This window comes from Staurois parvus, unplaced genomic scaffold (assembly GCF_062004578.1).
Source record: "Staurois parvus isolate SC_StPar_1 unplaced genomic scaffold, SC_StPar_1.0 ptg000668l, whole genome shotgun sequence".
Taxonomy (NCBI): Eukaryota; Metazoa; Chordata; class Amphibia; order Anura; family Ranidae; genus Staurois; species Staurois parvus.
This window is the reverse complement of record NW_028318464.1, coordinates 2,209,036-2,233,118: the sequence shown is the minus strand read 5'-3', so window position 1 is coordinate 2,233,118 and position 24,083 is coordinate 2,209,036. Positions and strand designations below refer to the sequence as shown.

The 24,083-nt window shown below is 39.7% G+C and overlaps 1 protein-coding gene across 8 annotated transcripts in view; it reads right to left on the bottom strand.

The window, feature by feature from the left end:
- The window catches only part of ZNF185 (zinc finger protein 185 with LIM domain), a 176,171-nt gene that overhangs the window by 72,836 nt on the left and 79,252 nt on the right, over positions 1 to 24,083 (bottom strand). For 7 of the 8 annotated variants that reach the window (XM_089651926.1, XM_089651929.1, XM_089651928.1 and 4 more), the window contains exons 13-23: positions 20,857 to 20,949; positions 20,031 to 20,093; positions 18,759 to 18,872; positions 17,993 to 18,073; positions 16,334 to 16,453; positions 14,513 to 14,593; positions 13,049 to 13,117; positions 9,916 to 9,978; positions 5,721 to 5,795; positions 2,585 to 2,647; positions 89 to 196 (exon numbers count right to left, since the gene is read on the bottom strand). In XM_089651926.1, coding sequence (XP_089508052.1) covers positions 89 to 196; positions 2,585 to 2,647; positions 5,721 to 5,795; positions 9,916 to 9,978; positions 13,049 to 13,117; positions 14,513 to 14,593; positions 16,334 to 16,453; positions 17,993 to 18,073; positions 18,759 to 18,872; positions 20,031 to 20,093; positions 20,857 to 20,949 — 930 coding nt within the window. The remainder of the gene's footprint in view (positions 1 to 88; positions 197 to 2,584; positions 2,648 to 5,720; positions 5,796 to 9,915; positions 9,979 to 13,048; positions 13,118 to 14,512; positions 14,594 to 16,333; positions 16,454 to 17,992; positions 18,074 to 18,758; positions 18,873 to 20,030; positions 20,094 to 20,856; positions 20,950 to 24,083) is intronic. The other variant, XM_089651927.1, reaches the window with a different exon arrangement.

Here is a 24,083-nt window from a genome sequence, read left to right as displayed (position 1 = left end):
TCTTTATAAACACAGTTGAGGCTTCTGAGGTTTTTCTGAGGGACAACAAAGCGTACAATGCAAATACTCTATGTGACCAACAAAATACCTTTCTTGTCTTAGAACCGTGATCTTTCCGGGTTCAGGTTTGATGGTGGAAGTCCTTGTCTCTGTATTCCAGGATGTCAGCTTGGGGCTCTCTGAAAGGTCTGATAAACTGAAATAAAATATCAAAATTATTTTTACCCTTTGATGTTTGTTCAAGGGTTTTTTTTTTTGCCCTAATGTATGCTACACTTTTCTGCCTTGGCGGGTATTGTTACTGTCTTTATGGCTATACTAATCGTCAAAAACTTAATAAAAATAATTTTACAAAAAAAAATATTTTTACCCTTAACATATGCCAGCCCCGAGGAAAAATTCCAACAGTCTTCTTTCTATGGTACATATTTGACACATTTAACAGACATGTAAAGACTAAAAAGCTCTTAGCTCTGCTGTTTATATAATAATTTATTGAAATAGGACTTAATGGATAAAGCCATATACACTCACCAGCCACTTTATTAGGTACACCTTGCTAGTGCCAAGAAAATATCCCCCACACCATTACACCTCCAGTCTGAACCCTTGATACAAAGCAAGATGGATTCATGCTTTCATATTTACACCAAATTCTGACCCTACCATCTGAATGTCGCAGCAACCAGTCTGCCTATTCTCACCAATGACATCAACAAGACATTTTCCTCCACACAAAACTGCTGCTCACTGGATATTTTCTCTTTTTTGGACCATTTTCTGTAAACCATAGAGATAATTGTGCATGAAAATCCCAGTAGATCAGCAATTTTTTAAATACTCAGACCAGGCCGTCTGGCACCAACAACCAATTCCCTTTCTTCCCCATTCTGATGCTCGGCCTGAACTTCAGCAAGTCATCTTCACCATGTCTACATGCCTAAATGCATCGAGTTTCTGTCATGTGTTTGGCTGATTAGCAATTTATGATAACAAGCAATTGAACAGTAATAAAGTGGCTGGTGAGTGTTTATCTGTTGAGTCTTTTGGATCCCTTAGGCCTCATGCACCCTGTGTATTTAGCTGTGTATGATGAGTCCGGGAGGCACAGGTGCAGCATCCAGCCCTGCTGCCTGTAGCTTGTCAAAGTCTATGACAGGCAGAAACATGCTGCAGCTGTACATCGCTGGACGCTGTATAGAGATGTTCTCACGTATAGGGCAGGGACGTATGTCCAGAACTCAGGTATTCTGCATTCAGGGTATAGTTTGCTGAATGCATATGGGCCTAAACACGAGTACCACTCAGTACACAGCCCAGCTGCAGCATGTCTCAGTCTATCATAAACCTTGACAGGCAGCGGGGCTGAACTCTGTACCTGTGCCTCCCAGGCACACAAAAATGCCAGGATTTGATACACAGGGGCTAAACGCCAAGTGTGCACGAGGCCTTACTGTTGGATCATGTTCACGCGCCTCGTTTTTGCACTTTCTAAGCTACATCAGAAAGAAAGCAAGCCAGTCTGTATTCACTAATACAAGTAAAAAGGTGAAAAATACATGATTTGGTCTTAAAGGGATGCACCATGCATTGTAAATGAGATTGCCAAAAGGCCTATTCACATACCAGAAGCATTAGGCAGTGGGAAAGAGAGCTGGCTGCTGGGGTCTCACTTAATTCATCACCTACTTGGCTAAATGACCATGTAACCCTTGCAGTGTGTGGAAGCCCTCACTGCAAGGGGATTTTTTTTTTTGTTTTTGTATAGGTGGAGTTCAGCTTTAGGTGTATCTAAAGCCAAAACTTGTTTTTAGTTTTAGATAGAATAGAGAATAGTTAGAACCTCTGTCCCCTCTGGGAATAGTCACCCTCAATATTTGTCCTGGTGACTATTGTTACTGGGAAAGAAAGTTATAGGAAATCCAAAATGTCACAGCTGTCACCAGATCAGAAAGCGAAGGGAAATCTTCCAATGAGGACAACTAAGAGGGGATATTCACTTGCTTTCGAGAGATTTTTTTCTCAGTCCCTTTTGTGTTCCTGGGACAGGAAGTAAACATGAATTTCCCCAAAAAGACACAGACAGTTTTTCTATTCAAAACTAAACAAAACAAAGTATTTGCTTTAGATACTTTATTGATTGGGTAAAAGCGGTTTTATACCCCAAAAACAATTTATATATTTTAGCTTATCAATATTTATATGTTGTGGCTGCATTATTTTTCTTTTTTAAGATTTACAGGCAGGATTACCAGGTGAAAATAAAGGGAAAAAAGCCTAAAAAAAACCCATAGCATGCGCCACATCTAAGAACTGGTAAGCTGTATTATAATAAATATATGTTTTGGGGTTTAATACGGCTTTGTGAGAAAGGGTTAATTTAAATGTTTATGATAAGAGTTTGTGTTTGGAAAGGGTTAATCTGGTCATACACTGATTAATATTTGTACGGTTTAGCAAGGACTTGATGATTTTTGATCAGTGTGTGACAGTCCTTAGGGTGAAGTGCAAATTAAATGCATTATATCTGTTGTTCTTCGGATATAATAAAACAGAATGCCAAGGTGAGGCTTTTGATACAAACCGGGCAGGTAATGTCTGGGAAGTTGGCTGTATTGTTTGATTTGCTTTCCAAGTATTTTCAAACCTGTAACAATAGATATGTAATATATACATTTAGGTTATGGCACTTTAATGACAGTAATAAAAAGAATACCTCAATCAAATAAAAAACTACTGTAAAATATTTTAGCACAAGCGTATAAAAGGTGGTGATGATGGATTGTCATATTTAGTACATAGACCTCTTAGAGCAGACATGAACCTGTTCTCATTTGGTGCCTTCACCTTCTCTATTACAGAATCAGGACACATTTTATTATTCTTGGTAAAGTATAGTGTAGTTTTTCAGCTGCAAGGCAGCACTTGCTTTCTTGCCCAGGCAAGAATTACTGTATGCATGTAACACCTTTTGCCTCCTGGAATTGCCATGTCATACATTCATAGGAAGCAGTGTACTGAGGGCACATGAGCAGACATGAGACTCTGCTCTTCCAGGTATCCGGGACCTGGCAGAGCCCAGCAGCATATCTGCACATGTGCTGAGGGTTCTCATGCATGCACACAGACTCAGCAGGACTCCATTGTGTACCAGATAGCAGAAATTAGTGGCATCTGTGCACATGCATGAAAACCCTGGTTCTGGATACCTTGCATAGATTTCGCATGAGCTGGCTTTTTAAAAATAGTGACATGAGAGAGAGGCAAAACGGAAGTGAAGTTCCATTTTAAGATATTCATTAAAATAAACATTTTATTGCTTAAAGCCTAGGTCCAGGGGTCTTGTCACTTTAAAATAGTTTGTTTGTGCCAAGCTGGTCCAAATGCACTATTTCAATCACTAAGGTATTTGGTGGCTTTTAGCTCTTTATTATAGTAGTAACATCACCTACATACATTCATTGTTAAAAATACAAGGCTTCTTCTGATTGGCGGAGGGGGAGATAGTAACATCATCCATCCATCCCTCCACTTTGCAATCAGAGGAAGCCTTGTATTCACTGATAAAAAAACAAGGCTTCCTCTGACTTGATTCAATTCCGGTAGCAGATGAAATTATGTTTGTACAGCTGCCCAAAAAAAAAACGATTCAAAGTGACACAAAACCCAGGCTTCAACTTTAATTCTATATAATTTCATTAAAAGTATACAACGTAACTTTTGTGTTAATCATTTAAAATGTTCATTAAATCCGAAGCCAAAAATGTAATATATTGCAGCTAACCAGTCATTAGATGTAGTGGCTGCATTAATTTTGTTTTTTAGGCTTTTTTTCCTCCTCTGTTTTCACCTGGTGATCTGGCCAGTAACACATCTCCTATAGTAGAGAACCCCCACCCTGGATGAAGGAGCACATAGGGGCACCTTTGGACAGCAGCATTATCAGTTTGGGGGGAGGGGAGTGTTAGATGTACTAGCAAATTTAGATACACTAACAAATTGAAGCCAAACTCAAGCTAACACTATATAAGCAGTTACAACAAACCATTTTGTTTCTTTTGAGATAAAGATTTTACATAAACAAATAAAAATGGATCATTGTAAGCACCCCTGCCAGTGGTAAATAGTTTGTCTTGTGTAACTGCTACATCTGCAGGTCCCCTTGTTCTTGTGAAAAACAACAGACCTACTGGCCAAATTCCCAGGTGAAAATAAAGGAAAGAAAGCCTAAAAAAGAAAATTAATGCAGGCATTACATCTAAAAATTAGTAAGCTGCAATATAATAAATTATTTCTTTGGGTTTAATACTGCTTTAAGGTAAACCCAATAGGCTGGTAACATGAATGAAACTACCAATGGAAATCTCTTGTTGGCATAAGAATGCTTTGGTGTCGTCAATGTAAAAGTTGGTAACAATGACCTTTGAATAGAGTTTACCAGTTGGGGTCCCCATTAGTGATATTTACCAACTATAACTAGAAAATTCACATCTATGATGGTTATAACATATATACAGTACAGTATAATAGCACAGTGCCATGTCCAATAATGTTAGGTAATCATGTCCCTTATGTAATATGTATTTTTGGAAAGCAATGATGATATGGATATAATTTGTATCTGAAAAGAATTAATGTCACAAATTATATCTATAAAACCATGGTATGGCTTCCTTTACATAATTAATACTGAATTAAACATGGCAGATTGCGTAACAGTTAATTATAAAATACGTGCATTGCTTCAAGTCTTCAAGTGAAAATGTGTGAGATATAAAAAGGAACAAATAAATACTGTATAAAATTTATTTTAAGGTGACAGGTTAAATACTTGCTTTTTAAAATGAATCAAATTATTCAGCATAATACCATGAATAAATAGGCAGTACAAAGTGCCATAGCAGAAGCAACATATAATACATTTTGCTGAAATTGTTTGAAAAGGGAATAAATTCAGAATGAACAAGCTGCATGGAATGTGATCCTGTAGAAGCTCACACACTACTGGCTTGGCTCTGTGAGATTTAGTTCTCTTCATGGATTAAAATAGGACTCTACAGCATTTTCTATTTCACTTCCTTGACTATGTTATCGTGGCCTAATGCCAATGACAAGAATAACAAGCTGTAAGCCTGGTGACTGAGGTGTGGAAATATGTGCAAACTGCATGAAAAGCACTGACGAGTGAATTATACATTTCTGCCTGTAATGTTAATGCTCTGCAATCTACGAAGAATGGTTTTATATGATTCCTACCTCTTATACAGGGGTAAGGACTCTCTTCCCACCTATGTGATAATTCTGGGTGTCCAAGTGACCAATCAACTGTCATATGGGTATAAGGGGATTGAGCCACATGCATCCCCATACTTAGAAGTAGGGGGTATGTCATTTGGCTAGTGGCAGCCAAACAGAGTGTGAGGGAAACAAAGGGTAGGTGAGTATGTGTTACTGCTGGGGAGCAGCATTAAAGAGAACCTGTTGATTTGTCTTGTATTGGCAAATAACCAGTTCACTTTAAGCTGATCATCTACATATAGCAGTATCAAAAAACATTAAAAGACTATTAGTTCTCTTTATAATGGGAGAACATGATTTTCAGAAGAAGAACATGAATAAGCAAGAGTTTATCAGTGATCAAATCTGTCACCAGTTGGACTGAATGCGTCCATAAACATTATAGAAATAAACCGGTCTTTCAGCATTCAGAGAAAAATTACCTGCTGGCATCCTCATACAGGTATGAATCAAGAGATTTCGGCAGAGATTCATCCTTTTTGTCTCTGACCTCCACCCTGTACAGAGAGAGCAATAATTGTGATTTTTTTTTTCCTTGTTTCATGCCTTTGTGGTTATCATGCAATGAGATACATCTAATGATAGAACTGGTTAGTAGGACATAAAGGTATATCATAGGTGAGAAATAAACTTAAGATAAGAATCGCCTGGACACATTCCAAAATGTCTACAGATACTGTACATTCCAGTCGAAAACTAAAGCAAATATTAAGCAACCTCTTATCAAATGGTTATGGAGCAGCCAGTTGTCAATTCATTTTGTGCTACCACTTCTATTTTTTGTTTAAGATGGAAACTAGTATTGCTGAACCCTTTGTCTCTTCTTCTGAAAACTGCTTGGAGCATGACATGAGAAATGAGAGTATGATGTTCTGAAATCCACTTTAGTTCAATGTTAAGTGCCCACAGACAGCGATGACCTTGGGATTGGCTCCAGGTTCAGCCTAATGGAAGTCATATGCCAGTGCCGTTCCAATAGAGATGCTGTTGGGGCCATATTAAGGAAATGGTGTAAGGAGCATCTCTGTCCCTTTGCGTATGTGTCCCAGCCACAGCTGATTGACTCAGGCATTCTAGCTGCCTTCTGGGTTTAGCTGAATCCAAGCTGACAAATACACTAAATTTGTCAAGTGTTATTTTTTTTAACAGCTACATTTTGCCTACATTCTCTTGTCTTCTAGAATTAATTAATCATTTTATGAGAACTGGTCAACTTTGTTACAAAAGGTATTTGCACTATATTGCCAAAACCATTGGAAACACCCATCCAAATCAGTGGATTCAGGTTTTCCAATCACCTCCATGGCTACAATTGCATAAAATCAAGCACCTAGGCATGCAGACTGCTTCTACAAACATTTGTGAAAGAATGGGTCGCTCTAAGGAGCTCAGGAAATTCAAGCATGGTACCGCGATAGGTTGCCACCTGTACAATAACTCCATTCATAACATTTTGTTGCTACTAAATATTCCACAGTCAACGGTTAGTGGTATTATAACAAAGTGGAAGCAACTGGGAACAACATCAACTCAGCCATGAAGTGGTAGGCTACATGAAATAACAGAGCGGGGTCAGCGCTTGCTGAAGCGCACAGTGGACAGAAGATGCCAGCTGTCTGCAGAGTTAATATCTAAAGACCTCCAAACTTCATGTGGCCTTCAGATTAGCACAACAAAGGTGCATAGAGAGCTTCCTGGAATGGGTTTCTTTTGCCGAGCAGCTGCATCCAAGCCTTACATCACCAAGTGCAATACAAAGTGTCGGATCCAGTGGTGTAAAAGCATGCCACCACTGGACTCTAGAGCAGTGGAGACGTGTTCTCTGGAGTGACAAATAATGCTTCTCTGTCTGTCAATCTGATGGACATGTCTGGGTTTGGCAGTTGCCAAGAGAACGGTACGTGCCTGACTGCATTGTGCCAAGTGTAAAGTGTGGTGGAGGGGGGATTATGGTGTGGAGATGTTTTTCAGGGGTTGGGCTTGGCCCCTTAGTTCCAGTGAAGAGAACTCTTAAGGCATGAGAATACCGAAAAATTGTGCATACTTTCATGCTCCCAACTTTGTAGGAACAGTTTGGGGATGGCCCCTTCCTGTTCCAACTTGACTGCACACCAGTGCACAAAACAAGGTCCATAAAGACATGGATGAGGAGTTTGGGGTGGAGGAACTTGACTGGCCTGCAGCCTGATAGACCACCTTTGGGATGAATTAGAGCGGATGCTGCGAGCCAGGCCTTCTTGTCCGACATCAGTGCCTGACCTCACAAATGCACTTCTGGAAGAATGGTCAAACATTCCCATAGATACTCTCCTAAACCTTGTGGATAGCCTTCTCAGAAGAGTTGAAGCTGTTATAGCTGCAAAAGGTGGGCCAACTCAATATTGAATCCTACTAAGACTGGGATGCATTAAAGTTCATGTGTGTGTAAAGACAGGCGTCCCAATACTTTTGGCAATATAGTGCATGTGGTAGTGCACAGTGTGCTCATATGGTGCAATAGCAGGTGTCCTCTTCAGGGTCACCTTCAGCACACTCAAGCCACATTTTCAAAACTGCATTGCATTTTGACCTGTTGATTTTAATTTTAAAATGTAAAAAGGAACCCATGGCAATTTTCCACTGAAAAAACAATATTTTCAATATACAGGTGAAACTCGAAAAATTAAAATATCGTGCAAAAGTTCATTTATTTCAGTAATGCAACTTAAAAGGTGAAACTAATATATGAGATAGACTCATTATATGCAAAGCAAGTTAGTTCAAGCTGTGATTTGTCATAATTGTGATGATTATGGCTTACAGCTCATGAAAACCCCAAATCCACAATCTCAGAAAATTAGAATATTACATGCAATCAATAAAACAAGGATTGTACATAGAACAATATCGGACCTCTGAAAAGTATAAGCATGCATATGTACTCAGTACTTGGTTTGGGCCCCTTTTGCAGCAGTTACTGCCTCAATGCCGCATGGCATGGAAGCTATCAGCCTGTGGCACTGCTGAGGTGTTATGGAAGACCAGGATGCTTCAATAGCGGCCTTCAGCTCGTCTGCATTGTTCGTTCTCATGTCTCTCATCTTTCTCTTGGTAATGCCCCATAGATTTTCTATGGGGTTCAGGTCAGGCGAGTTTGGTGGCCAAAAAGCACAGTATTCCCACGGTCATTGAACCAGGTTTTGGTGCTTTTGGCAGTGTGGGCAGGTGCCAATTCCTGCTGGAAAATGAAGTCAGCATCCCCATAAAGCTAGTCTGCGGAAGGAAGCATGAAGTGCTCCAAAATCTCCTCGTAGATGGCTGCGTTGACCCTGGACTTAATGAAGCACAGTGGACGAACACCAGCAGATGACATGGCTCCCCAAATCAAGACAGACTGTGGAAACTTCACACTGGATTTCAAGCATCTTGCAGAGTGTGCCTCTCCATTCTTCCTCCATAATCTGGGTCCTTGGTTTCCAAATGAGATGCAAATGTTGCTCTCATCAGAAAGGAGGACTTTGGACCACTGAGCAACAGACCAGTCTGTTTTTCTTTAGCCCAGGTAAGACACTTCTGACATTGTTTGTTGTTCAGGAGCGGCTTGACAAGAGGAATACGACATTTGAAGCCCATGTCCAGGATCCATCTGTGTGTGGTGGCTCTTGATGCACTGACTCCAGCCTCAGTCCACTCCTTGTGAAAGTCCCCAACACTTTTGAATGGCCTTTTCCTGACAATCCTCTCCAGGCTGAGGTCATCCCTGCTGCTTGTGAACCTTGCAGGTGTTATGGCTTAATTAGCTGATTAGAGTGGGACACTTTGAGCCTAGAATATTGCACCTTTTCACAATATGCTAATTATCTGAGATTGTGGATTTGGGGTTTTCATGAGCTGTAAGCCATAATCATCACAATTATGACAAATCACGGCTTGAACTATCTTGCTTTGCATGTAATGAGTCTATCTCATATATTAGTTTCACCTTTTAAGTTGCATTACTGAAATAAATGAACTTCTGCACGATATTCTAATTTTTCAAGTTTCACCTGTAAGTAGATGCCAGAAAGTTGAATCTAATTCTGACCTCTTTTGTTACTTAAGCACTTAAGCAATATAAAACAAGGCAAATAAATTTCACTTACTCTACTGATTAGTTTGCAATTTGCAAAAGTTGAACACCAATATAGAATATACTTACCTTTTCAGCAGCATATGTAATGAAAAGTCACTGCATCTCTGTTGCAAATATTAGATTATTGGATATTTGGATTATTGGATTATTGGATAAGTCCAAATCTTGCTACCCCGCTGGTCACTGTGGTTCCTTCTGCTGACATGCACATCCTATATTGATGTAAGAGCTGGTGGGAGAAACCACAGTGGCTGGTGGGAAGAATTCTACATACTTAGAAGTGTAGAATACATGCAACAGCTAAAAGTAAAGAAGCTATGGCTTTTCACTACACAGTTCGCAGGAAAGTGTATTCATGTGTCTTTTTCAGTGGCGTATTGATTAATAGTGACCCTATGATGATATATATTTAGGATTACTTTCAATGATTAGATATAGTATCAGCATTTAGATGAAGGTTAGGGTACAACCTTCAAGCATGCAGAGGTGAGCGTAATAATACAAACCGTGCAGGTGATGTCTGCAGAGTTGGTTGTACATTTTGATTTGTTTTCCAATTATTTTCAAACCTGTAATATAGATATGCAACATAAGTATAATTTAAGGTACTTTAAGAAAGGAACAAGAGTATATAAATTAGGAGAAAAAATACTGTAAAATAATATATCACAAACGTGAAAAGTGTTAAGAATATAAAAGGTTCACATTTAGTACTTCTACCACAAGACCTGGGTCTCTAGAAGCCATATTCCTAACTACTTAAAATATTTATACATGGAAACCTTTCATTTGGTTAATTGTACAAAATGTTATAAAAAGTATATGGTTGCTGTTAAAAATGGTTAAAGGATAAGGTCACATTTTTTACCTGCACAAAAACGTGCATTTATTATTTTTTACTAAAAGGTGCATTTATTATTTTTTAATAAAAGGTGCATTTATTATTTTTGTCTGCAGGAGCCTGGAATGCATTGCACCAGCAATCAGCAAAATGCTGGTGCCATGCTGGTCTCCTTCAGATCTGTCAGTATATCTGCCTGCCTGTATGGGATATATGAGCAAGCATATACAGTTGTGTTCAAAATAATAACAGTGTGTTGAAAAAAATTAATAAAGCTCAAAATCCTTCTAAAATCTTTTATTTCCATACACACAAATGCATTGGGAACACTACACATTCTATTCCAAATCAAAACATGAAGAAAAATATATCAAATTTGTGTTGTTCCTCTAAAACAATTGAAGAAAAGTGAATATTAGACTGTTCAAAAAAATAGCAGTGTTTGTATTCTTCTTTACAAACTCAAACATTCACTATATAAACTGAAAAATGTTTGAAGATTTTGCTTTCCTTTGAATCCCTTAATATTTAGTTGTATAAGCACTGTTTCTGAGAACTGCTGTATATCTGTGTTGCATGGAGTCAACCAACTTCTGGCACCTGTGAACAGGTATTCCAGCCCAGGATGATTGGACATTCCACAGTTCTTCTCTATTTCTTGGTTTTGCCTCAGAAACTGCATTTTTGATGTCACCCCACAAGTTTTCTATTGGATTAAGATCTGGGATTGGGCTGGCCACTCCATAACGTCAATCTTGTTGGTCTGGAACCAAGATGTTGCACGTTTACTGGTATGTTTGGGGTCGTTGTCTTGTTGGAACACCCATTTCAAGAGCATTTCCTCTTCAGCATAAGGCAGCATGACCTCTTCAAGTATTCTGATGTATTCAAACTGATCCATGATCCCTGGTATGCGATAAATAGGCCCAACACCGTAGTATGAGAAACATCCCCATATCATGATGCTTGCGCAACCATGCTTCACTGTCTTCACAGTGTACTGTGGCTTGAATTCAGTGTTTGGGGGTCGTCTGACAAACTGTCTCCGGCCACTAGACCCAAAAAGAACAATCTTACTTTCATCAGTCCACAAAATGTTGCGCCATTTCTATTTAGGCCAGTCAATGTGCTCTTTGGCAAATTGTAACCTCTTCAGCACGTCTTTTTTTCAACAGTGGGACTTTGCGGGAGCTTCTTGCAGATAGCTTGGCTTCACATAGGCGTCTTCTAATTGTTACAGTACTCACAGGTAACTTTAGACCTTCTTTGATCTTCCTGGAGCTGATTGTTGCCATTTTGGCTATTCTTCTTTCCATTCGAATGGTAGTTTTTCGCTTTCTTCCACGTCTTTCAGGTTTTGGTTGCCATTTTAAAGCATTTGCGATCATTTTAGCTGAGCGGCCTATCATTTTCTGCACTTCTTTATATGTTTTCCCCTCTCCAATCAACTTTTTAATCAAGGTACGCTGTTCTTCTGAACAATGTCTGGAACGACCCATTTTCCTCAGAATTTCAGAGAGAAATGCGCTGTAACCAGCATGTACAACGTTTGCTCCCTTCCTTCCTTAAATAAGGGCACTAATTGCCACCTGTTTTTCAAAGAATGAATGACCTCACTAATAGAACTCCACACTGCTATTATTTTGAACATGCCCCTTTCAATTAGTGATTCAATTACACAGAATCAGCAGCATGGATGTCATGACTGTTGGGTCTGTTGGATTTCTATTACTCTACTACACCTGCTAGTAAATTATTTGCCATGTAGAAATATCATTTCTACCAAAAACAGTGATTGATCAGGTTAGTGATGTCTGACCGCTATTATTTTGAACACAACTGTATATTGACAGGAAGACTGTATGAACTACCACAGCACCATGGTAGTTCATTGAGGACTACAAGTTGACAGTTGCTAAGACTGTCGGGACTTGTAGTCTCTCATTCACAGAACACTGTGAATGAATGATGCATATGGGCAGGCGGAGCCCAGTTTTTTTTAAATTTGACAGCAAGCAGTGGAGGAGATCCCCCGCTGTCAAAATGGGGATCGGGGGCCGGTCTGATCATAACATGTTACACCCTGAATAAGGGTAACATGTTTTGAAAGGTGAACTTATTCTTTAAACTGAAAAATGATCATTGTTGTTATTTAGCTTTAAAATATAAATATATAAATATATATTGGGGTGGATTTAGATTGTGTACTTTGCAAATGCAGTTGCACTAATTTTCCCCAGAGCTCGGTGAATGTGGAAAAGCTTGGCATATATCCATCATCTAATAATGTGCAAGCATAATGCAGTTTTTTTTAAAATTTTCCTTAGGTTTAGGTATTCTTTACAAAATGAAGCTTTAACACATTCACTAAGCTCTGGAGAAAATGGGTAGAACTGCACTTGCAAGGTGCACAGTTGATTTGCCTTTAGTCAATCCACCCCAAGATGTCGTCATCAGTGTAAAGATTGGTGATAGTGGACTTTGAATCAGTTATGCTGGTTTGGGATCCCCCTTTAACAGCTTATAACATCATAACTCATATTTATGATTGTTATCTGTAGTATCATAGTGCCACATCTAATAATTTTAATTAAATCATTAGAATACAAATTTACTTTAGGTGATCACATACACGTGTATAGCAAAGGTGGAGCACATGATTTACAGTAATTTCTGAAAGAGAGTTCATGTGTGAATAGGCATTATTTTATCTGTGATCAAACTGTCATCAGTTGGACTGAATGCACCCATGAACGTTACAGAAATAAACCAGTCTTTCGGCATTTGGTGACGATTACCTGCTGGCATCCTCATAGAGGTATGAGAGAAGTGATTTCGGCACATCCTTTTTGTCTCTGGCCTCCACCCTGTGCAGAGAGAACAATAGTTGTGATATTTCTGTCTTGTTTGATTATCAGTCAGTGCTGAGTGAGATAAATCTACAGGTAGGACCGGTTACAAGGACTAAAAAGATATATAACATGTAAGCACACTACGAAAACATGCCGTCGATAAATATTGCGTGGATACATTCCAAAAATGTTTAAAAGGTACATTCCACTTAAAAGAAAAAAAGCGAATGTTATTAAGCACCTTACTTATCAAAGGGTTTTGTGCAGCCAATTCTTGTTCTATGCTTTGCTATCAATGCTACAGAACTGCTTTATTCGTAAAGAGACACTGGGGTTGATTTACCAAAACACACACAATCTGGTGCAGCTGTGCATAGTAACCAATCAGCTTTTAACTTCAGCTTGTTCAGGTAAAGTGTTACAAATCCCAGGACCCTGCATGCACTATATCTGGTCTCTCCCAAAACACCGAACATGAAACATGAAAATGCAATTATTTTAGTAAATGTAAACTGCTAAATACCTTTTCACATTGGCAGTTAGAGCAGTCTTGTGACTTCTGTCAGTGTCCAGCCGAGCACTGGTTAAAGCTTGTAGGAGGAGTTTTAATTTTGCTCTAGGAGGATGCAGAACCCCTGACCAGAACCCCTTACCTCTGTCTGGACAGTGCTGATCACATGCACTCTCCCAAGATAAAAAAAAACCTTTCTAGCAATAAACACCAAAGTGAGCATACACAGAGTGACTCCACAAAATATGTCTTATCAGGAGATAGGAGGGAGACACTGGAAGAAGGGGAGGATCAGATTAGTCATTATCAAACACACATTTTTACACAATGCAGAGGATTAACCCCTTAGGTTCCACAATGAGTATAACAAGCATGCTTTACTACATATACAGACTGATTTTACTGTTGTGGGTTTAGTAACACTTTAAGCTTTGACAATATAATCTAGAAGCTGATTGGTTACTATGCAGAGCTGCACCAGATTCTGTGCACACCAATTTTAGTACATTTCCCCTACTATCATAAAGAAACACTGTTCCAAAGGCTCACATAAATAAAGTGTATACAATTAGCACTTATGCACTGATGCTGAACTCGCGTACCAATTCAGAATGCATTTTGTCAGTAACAGCAGTATAGCTGTCTTCATCCTATGATACTTCTGGACAGCTTTGCTCCTTCTGTTGCCATCCTGGCCCTCCAGAGTGTCTGGCTGTGGCCTGGGAAGCCTCCAGCACTCTATGAGTGGCAGTGGGGAGAAAGCCAAGTTTCCTCTGCTTGTGCTGAAAATCAGAACCTTCTGCTGTCACAGATAATAGACAGGTACTCATGTGTTCAATTCCGGAAGAGCTATTTATTTTCCCAATTTCTCCTATTTTATTCAATTATTTCACCATTACCTCTCAGTTCTTGTAGTGTGCACAGTTGTAGTGCTGTCTTTCTCAGTTGGGAGTTTGGAAGCATCTTTGCTTTCTTTGCTGCTGGAAAGACACAGAGGCCATTAGATTGTTGGGTGCAAGGGAGGTGAATTTTTTCCCCACAATTATTTATTTATTACAGGTGTTTTTATGGTACCAACAATTTATGCAGGGCTTCACATATTGTATATTGATATCAGTTTCTTTCCTCAAGGAGTTAAATTTAACTCCATGCATGCATACACGCACACACATACAAGGGCCAATTTAGACAGGAGCCAATTGTCCTACCAGTAAGCCTTTGACATAAAGGTGGACACAAGAATACCTGGGGGAAACTCACACACCAGTACTGGGAAAAGTTGCAAACTCCATGCAGAGAGTGTCCTAGCCAAGATCCCAGTGTTTCAGTAAAAGTGAACTGCTGGCATGGGGTCAAAATATAGCACTGCCAGTAGTACTTGAGCAGAGGCAGAGTGTGTTTTTGTGTGTATTAAAGTGCTTCTAAAGGCAAAACATTTTTTACCTTAATACAGGCATGTCCAAAGTCCGGCCCGCGGGCCATTTACGGCCCGGGGGTCAGTTTAATACGGCCCTCCAACAGCCCTCCCTGCTCTGTGTAATGTGGCCCTCCCACGGCCCTCCCTTCTATGGCAGACAGTCTTCTGCTTGAGAGCAGAGGGCAGTGCGCATGCCTGACTGCGGCGCGTTCTCCCTGGTCTGTGTAAATGCGGCTGTCGCACGGCCCTCCCTTCTGTGGCAGACAGTCTTCTGCTTGAGAGCAGTGCGCATGCGTGACTGCGCCGCACTGGGAGCGACAGAGGGCGGTGACGTCAGGGCCGGGCTTCCAGCGTGAAGTGTGTTTCTCTTCCCCTCCCAGCTGCCGAGCAGAGACTTCAGCTCTAGCTACCTTTTTCACCCTTCACATTAGTGCAGGTAAGTTTTTTTTAAATTTATTTTCAATACATTGTGAAAACTCAGCTGTCAGTTGATCTTAATGTTAGGAAATGAAAAGTATGTCGTTTGCAATTAACTTGGCATAAAATAATTTATTTGCATTTAATTGTAATGGTTCAAAGAATGTTCGGAAAAATGTTCGGCCCTCCACCATGTTCACTTCATCCAATCTGGCCCTCTTTGAAAAAAGTTTGGACACCCCTGCCTTAATACATTCCCTGCACTAAGGTAAAAAATGTTTCAGTAGTAATATTGTTCCCCCCACCTCTCAATATACTTGCTTCACTCGATCCAGCGCTGTGCCTGTCTGCAGCTGTTCTCTCCTTTCTTTTCTCCTGTCTCACAGGACACAGAGGCAGCAGTGAGAGCCACTGGCTTCGGCTACTGTCAATCAAATCCCGTGAACAGAGAGTGGAGACGGGGCTGAGCCATGCTGTGTGTGTTTATGGGTCACATGCCTGACGTAGGGGTCCTGCATGGCTCTGAAACGTTGCATTATGTTTTCTATGATATGATCATTTTTCAGTAAAGATTTAGACATTATTAGATCCATGGTGTGCTGGCGAATATGTGCATTTGATCTTACGATGTCTTCAGTTCCAGCTGGTTGTTGCTACAGCATCCGCTACTCCTAAAGCCTTATCCAGGAAAGTATGCAATGGGAATATTATTCTATGGGCACACACATCCCACCCCAGGAGCACACCTGCACTGGTACCACCATTTAGGTGAAAAGATATGAGCAATAATCTGATTGGTTAGTGTGGGGAAAATAATTATTTTTCTCTCTTTGTTCTCCTGTCTGTAATAATAATAACAATCAAAAGACGAAGAAGAAAAACATACCTCTCCTCTCTAACCACTGTGATTTTTCCAGCTTCAGGTTTTACAGGGGAACTTTTTCCATCAACATTACTGGTCATAGAATAGGAGGTCAGCCTGGGGCTGCTACTTCTCTCCGGCACTCTAAAAAAACAGTATGTTACAACAAACCAGTAAACTGCCTCAGCTTTATTCTTAACAGTCAATATTTAATGCCAAACACCAACCAACTTTTGCTCTGCATATACAGGTGAAACTCGAAAAATTAGAATATCATACAAAAGTTCATTTATTTCAGTAATGCAACTTAAAAGGTGAAACTAATATATGAGATAGACTCATTACATGCAAAGCAAGATAGTTCAAGCCTGGAGGCCTCATTTGGGCCAGGGCCTCAATTTTGGGCTTTAGCCCTGTATACTATGACCGAGCCCGGCCAGGATCGGGGCAGAGTGCCCCCCCTGGGAGAGCATGGTACCGGTCCATCTCATGTGGAGGACCTGGGAAATGCCCCCAAACAGGGCAAATCCTATACAGCTTATGGGGGATGTGTTACTGCTCATGTGGCATGTATAAAGAAGGAGGAGGAGAAGCTTACCAAACTGAACCAGACTGAGAGACCATTTAAAGGCTCAGGAACCCTCAGGTGTTTTGGCTTAATTAGCTGATTAGAGTGGGACACTTTGAGCCGAGAATATTGCACCTTTTCACAATATTCTAATTTTCTGAGATTGTGGGTTTGGTGTTTTCATGAGCTGTAAGCCATAATCATCATAGTTATGACAAATCACGGCTTGAACTATCTTGCTTTGCATGTAATGAGTCTATCTCATATATTAGTTTCACCTTTTAAGTTGCTTTACTGAAATAAATGAACTTCTGCACGATATTCTAATTTTTTGAGTTTCACCTGTATTAGGCAATAAAAGTGATACAAAGTGACAGTTAAGTTATTGTTGCTCTGTGTAACAATATTGCATAGAAAGGTCCTCCTCTTCTGTCTGTCCCCTACTGGTGCTGTCAGCTTCTTCCTCCACTGGGTGCATCCTGTAGCAAGTTAGGTACTAAGGGCACATGTGCGTGCATGCTTCCCAGCTGGGGTGTGTGCGTCTATAGACACAAGCAGTGCAATTAAGCCACTCCCCCACATAAATTTGACTGACAGCAGCAGGAACCTATGGCTCCTCTGCCCTCAGTCTCTCCTGTGAAAGCACGAAGTGAGGGGAGGGGTTCGGTGCGGGAGCCGAAGACCTCACTGGAGCCAGGTAAGTGTTTGGAGGAAGGTAGGACAAGTAGTGGGGAGCAGAGAATACATTAAAAAGGTAAAAAAGTTTAGATTTTGGAACCACTTTAATATTTCTGCCAGTATCTATACAAACTACACATCCCGCAGTCCATAGTCCAATTTGGGAGTAAAAAAAGATGGTGGATAAGTTCCTACATACAGTGGGATCATGGAGAATGAGCGTAGCCACCCTCTAACAGAAAGTCAGATCAAGCAGCAAACAAAAAAAAGACATTTGGAGATTTGAGTTAAGAATACATACTCAAATAGAATTTTCTTTTTTTTAAACAGAGTTTAGTGTCACGTTAAACATTGTAGACACACGATAGCCATTGGTAGTAATTTTTGAAGAATTAAATATTGGCTTATATTCCTTTATACAATTATTTTACCATTACCTCTCGGTTCTTGTAGTGTATGTGGTTGTAGTGCTCTCCTTCTCTGTTGATGGTTTGGGAGCGTCTTTTCTTTCATTGTGGCTGGAAACACACAGAGGCCATTAGCTATGTGCTGTGCAAGGGACATATTTCACCAAAAGGGAAGGCTGACTCACAAAAATGTGTCACTAGTTGGCGGTAATTTCCTTTGTCCCTCTATGTGCTATACATATGTCAGGAAATACACTGCTGAGAAAGTAACTGCATGACAAGACACTTGTATGTCCTCAGACTGCATATTTGTTTGTAAATCTAGTGATGAATGTCCAGAGTTTGTACAATCAGATTGTAACATACATGACCATCTTACAGCATATTACCATATTTTAATGTCATTGTCAAGGTTGACAATTAGCTAACAAATTAGCTAACAGATCCCAACTTTCACTGTTCTCATTTTTGTGAGAAAATCTAAAAAATGTAATTCTGCTCTGAAAATATGAAGGCTACCACTGGAGAACTATCCTCTAGAAAAACTAGTTGTGAGGATAATTAATGGCTTTGTTACTGTCTATGTGACTAATATGAAATATGCATGTTTGGTCTGGCTCAGTGAATCAGAAAACATTGTGGCCAAAGATTGCCAGGCAATGAGCATTTTCAGAAGATCAGCACTGGCCCTCTATTTCTGCCATCATAGATTCCCTTTGCCTACATTTTCTTTTCTTTGTATTTTTTTCAGTTATTTAGCATTTCGAAATGTCTCCCATAATAAATAAGACCATACCTCTGCTCTCTGACCACAGTGATCTTCCCAGCTTCAGGTTTTACAGGAGAACTGCTGGTCATAGAATAGGAGGTCAGCATGGGGCTGCTGGGGCTGCTGCTTCTATCGGTCATCCTGATATTAAACAAAAAAAACAATACATTGTATTAAATAAATATAATGCTCATCATAATGGGGGCCGTTATGTTTACAGGTAGAGATTCAGAGTTCCTGCTGTGTGCATTCTTACCATGAATCAAGGTGAGGATCCCAGGGGTATACTATTGATCCAACCTCTGATAGTAGCAGCATAGTATGACATCATTGTTTTTTTTGTTTTTTAAATCAGAAACATTTTTATTTGGTCTTTAAAGGCTAAGTTCACCTTTAAGGTAAAAATATGAAATGCACATATGTTTACAGGAAAAAAAACAGGAAAAAAAAAAGTGCATTTATTATTTTTCCGCACAGGAGCCTACAAAGCATTGCACCAGCAATAAGCAGATCATGGGTGCAATGTCAGGCTCCTGCACAGCTTTCTGCCCCTATATCTCCATACGTGCAGTCAGTTTAAAAGCTGGAGGAAGTATGAATGAACTATGAGGGTGCTGACCAGTGCTGTAAGTGATTGGCACAGCTGTGTGGGTGGAGCCAATTTTAAATGCGGACGTAGGTGCAGAGGAAAGAAACCCCTGCTTACTGTCACAGGGTGGGGGAGTGCTCAGGGGGTGGGGGGGTTAGAACATGTTGCATTTTACATCCTAAATATTGTTAAATATGTTTTGAAAAGTGAACTTAGCCTTTAAAACTTTTTAGTTGTAGTAGAGCATTGTACCATGTTGGCCATTGATTAATTGAATTAAGTATTAATTGGGGGGAGATGTGGGTGGGGGGTTCCTCCATCCACCGTAATGGCTGAATGGAAAAAACTGTGCATAGCCAGCTTTAGTAGTGTTTAGCCACTTTTACATCAATATAGCTGCATTTAGAGTTTCTGATAAAACTCTGGATACTGACCAGCCCTAAAAGCAGTCTGAAGGATATTATTGAGAAATCATTGTCTGCATTATTATGCATTTACAAAGTTACACGTATGAACTGCGAGGTTTGACACTGCTAGTATGAATGAGGCCTTAAGGGAACGAGAGGTGGTTCTCTTTGAAATACAGGTCAGACATATGCTCCCTGTCTACTGGAACTGATATGAGTGCCATGCTCAGTTAACAGGTCCTCTTATCTCAGAAAACTACCTGTCTATGGCCAATGTTAATTAAAAACAAACTTTTTACCAACCTAGCTGTAGATGGCTGAGATGGAGTCTGCTTACTCTGTGTTTCTGACCAGTTATTTTCATATCTAGAATAAATTGAACAAACATTATTAAAATAGAGCAATGATGCACATGAACATATGATAGAACAACTTTCTGGGTTTTGTTTTTGATGACAGTGATGGTATTGGTGGATGAATACATTTAAAAACTGGTATTTCTATCGGTGCAATTGATAGCCCCTGCGTGGGTGTGTTTTTTTGCCTCTGTTTTATACTGTTTAAAATTAATAAAAACCATTGAAATACAAAAACTGGTATTTCAGGAGCTAGAAGACTCATAGGTGGCCACAAAACACCCAAATGGATCGGAGCAGAGTTGAAAATTATGGCATGTGATCTAACTTGTAGTATCCTTAACATGTAAGAGGCAAGGGACTAACTCAACCTATCAGGGTCAATCGTTAAGTAAAATCTTACTTTTGGGTGAACCATCCCTTTAAAAGTTCAATAACCTGTAACTTGCTGCTTTCCTGGTTATGTCGTAAAGGTAAAAAGAGAGCTGTCATTGTTGGCCTTCTTGTGATAATGCTGCTGGCTTAATTTTTGGAGTAACACACCCAGAACAAGCATGACAACCAATAAAAGTTATAGAAAAGTAAGAATTGCAGAATGTTGGAGACATTCTGGACACTTAACCAATCACAAAACACTTAGCTCAACACTTAACCAATTACAAAATACTTAACCAAAACAGCTCCATATCAATATTATATAACCTAGATCTTTTTATAGACAAGTTAATTTTACATATAAACAGTACAAAAAGAAATCTCTAGCATTTCTGTACCTGCTGGCATCCTCTGCAAGGTATGATGACAGGCTTTTGGGGAGAGTTTGACTCTTCCTGGTGGTGCCAACCTCTTCATCTTGTATATCAACCCTTTAAAATACATGCATTATGAGAATATCTCACAGGTGAGTGACAAAACCAGAAATCAGGCTTGTCAAGGACAGTTACATTTTAATTGTAAGAGAAATATTTTTATTAAGGCTGTCCACAAGGCCCCTTTCACACCTGTGTGCGCGTGTTACCACATGTGGTGTGGTACCTCCTTGTACATGTATTTTGCTTTGGCACATATTCATTTCTGATGGAACCAAACAATGCACATGACTTCTCAAATTACCATAATGGGTACACCAAGAACAGATAATAGTAAAGTGCCCCTTTTATTCAGTTCAGTACCAAAAATAAAAATGTATAGGCTTTGTTCTCTCTTGGTCCTCCAAGACCTGGATTATCAACATGGTAGAACAACACAATGCAAAAATCTAATACATTTCAAGGGATATATGCACTTAGTAAAAGGGAATGTCCATTGAAATGCATTAGCATTTTTGGAATATGTTGAGCAGTGTAGCAAAAGGTCTAGCATATTGGTTATCCAGGTCTTGGAGGTTTACTACATGCTTGTGTACATTTTTATTAATAAATGGTGCTTGAGATAATGCATGGGGCTGGTGTGCCCTTTTTCTTGTTTTTTTGTTTTGTATGATAGATTTCCCCAATCTGAAGATGGCTGGAAAGCTGAGATTGGATTTGACTGGTTAGAAAGCCTTCTCATTTTCAAGATCCTTTGTCATGTCCTGTAACACTGAGTGCTGAGGCAGTTTCTTTTCATGTATTAGGATTTATATGGCTCCAACAGTTTGTGCAGTACTTTTCTATATAATGGGAGACAGTACAGTTACAATACAAACTTCATCTTTATTCTTCATATTAACTAGTGATGAGCTAAACTCAGTTTGGCCCATTTCCACAGGAAGCTGTCACATGATAGCTGGCCACTAGCTTTAAAAGCTGTGGCTAGGAAATTGATCACTATTCAGAGGGGAGCCCATAGTTGCTGCAAGTAGGAGCATGCCCTTCAAAATTTAGAAAAATAAAGAATTTACAAAAACGTTTTTCCAATTGAAAAGGTGTAACCTACACATTCTTCATAATAATAATAATGTAAAACAAAGCTCATAACATTTTTTACAAATTCATGCTGCTTTAGCCAAGTTATTTTTGTTCATACTTATGACAACTCAACAGATATTGGCAGAGTGAGTAGACAATTGTTGCAAACAGTGATCCTCAAAGTGAATTTAACATTACGTTATGAAATACAGATTGACATAAAAGCAATTTGTATTCTGTATCACTAGAAGAATGGCCTTTGAGATGGGGATTTAAGAGGCAGGGAGATCCTTCATGGTTTTGCCATGGCACCTCATCATACAGATGGAGACATATTCTATAATATCAACATAAGAAAGGACTCAGAAGTAATATCAGTTTATCGAATTAGAGAGTTGCTGTATGTCAGGGTGCCTGTTTTTACGTGTGAGATAATGATGAAAATAATAAAGAAGTATTTATCATTATCACAGACAGTATGCAGCATAAGAACTAAATCTATATGTTCTATGTTATGTGTGTGGCATGCATCAAAACATGCATGCCAAAGGCATGGCAAAAGAAAAAGAAATCTGACAAAGGTTTAACTGTTCCCAGATCTAGACTAAAAAGTCTCTGTTGGAATTCACTTTGGGGACCATTGTAACTACAATGTATGTAAATATATATTATATTTTATATATATATATATATATATATATATATGCGCTATAGGTACAGTTACAAGGCACAGCACTGTGGCCAAATGGTTAGTACTTCTGCCTGGCAGTAATAGGGTCGTTGGTTCAAATCCCAACCATGGCACCACCTGCCTGTTGTATGCACTGTTCTCCGTATGCCTGCATGGGTTTCCTCCAGGTACTCTGGTTTCCTCCCACACTCCAAAGACATACTGGTAGTTTAGTTGGCTCCTGTCTAAATTGGAACTAGTAGAAGTATGTAAGTTAGGGACCTTAAATTGTATGCCCCTTGAGGGTTCGGGACTGATGTGAATGTACAATATATATGTGTAAAGCGCTGCATAAATGGACAGCGCTATATAGGTACCTGTAATAAATAAATAAATAAAATGGTAAACTGAAATACTTGATGGTTTACTAAACGGTCAAGCTTTACTTTCAGAGAATGTGTGTTACACATGGATGTTAAATACACTTGTGCAAGTTGTGCCCATGTGGCCCTGGACTGCGTCAATCTGGCTTATCTGTATTTTCCAGGTGGAATTTCATGTGGTTCACTGCATTAGAAAAATGCTGCACATATGGTTTTTGGTCTGTTCCTGTGTATCGCCAGGACTTGATTTCATTACCACAATGCACGCTAACACATGACACAATGTGCGTTTACAAATGAATGTTAATTCAACACAAGGGAACAGAGAAGTGTGAGTGGCCCTAATGCAGGGCTTACCGGCTCTCCCTCTGACGATGTGCGTGGCACGTAACGCGTAAGGAGGAGCCTGCTCGCGCCATTGACGTCACACCGTCGGAGCATCATGGAGCTCCGGCGGCCATTTCCTTCTAGGGACAGTTAGTGCTTTACTGTCTTCTGCCGTTCCTATTGCCATTTACTGGATGCATCCTTTGTCCTTTCAAATAAAATTTGCTTTATCCAAATGTTATCACACCATGGGCATCTTTTTGCTTTGACCCTGCATGGGGAGAACCCCCTTTTTTTCAGAAGCTGTGTTACTCCGATTCCATCCAGAGTGGGAGGTTTCTATTTGCTGCAAAAGTAACACCCACACATCCCTTAAGGGGAACTCTGTGTCGGAGCCTTATTTGCTGTGACCCTGGACCTGTCTGATCTAAAGAGGGATACTCTTCCAAGGGCTGAACCAGATGTATACTTCCAGTGACACCAGGGAATAATTATTATACACTGCACTGTATCAAGTGTGGTTCCGGTGAGTGGGCATTTCTTACATTCCGTATTGAGGAACATCCACTGATCGGGAATAACTGAGGACTATTGATTTAAGCACTGCACTATTTCTTTGATATTATTTATTGAGGTTTTACTGGTTGCCTTGAGTGTACAGCTGCTGAACTGATTAGCGCTCACTTTTTTACTTTGTTGACCTATAGACTGTTCGTTTATTGGCCAAATTT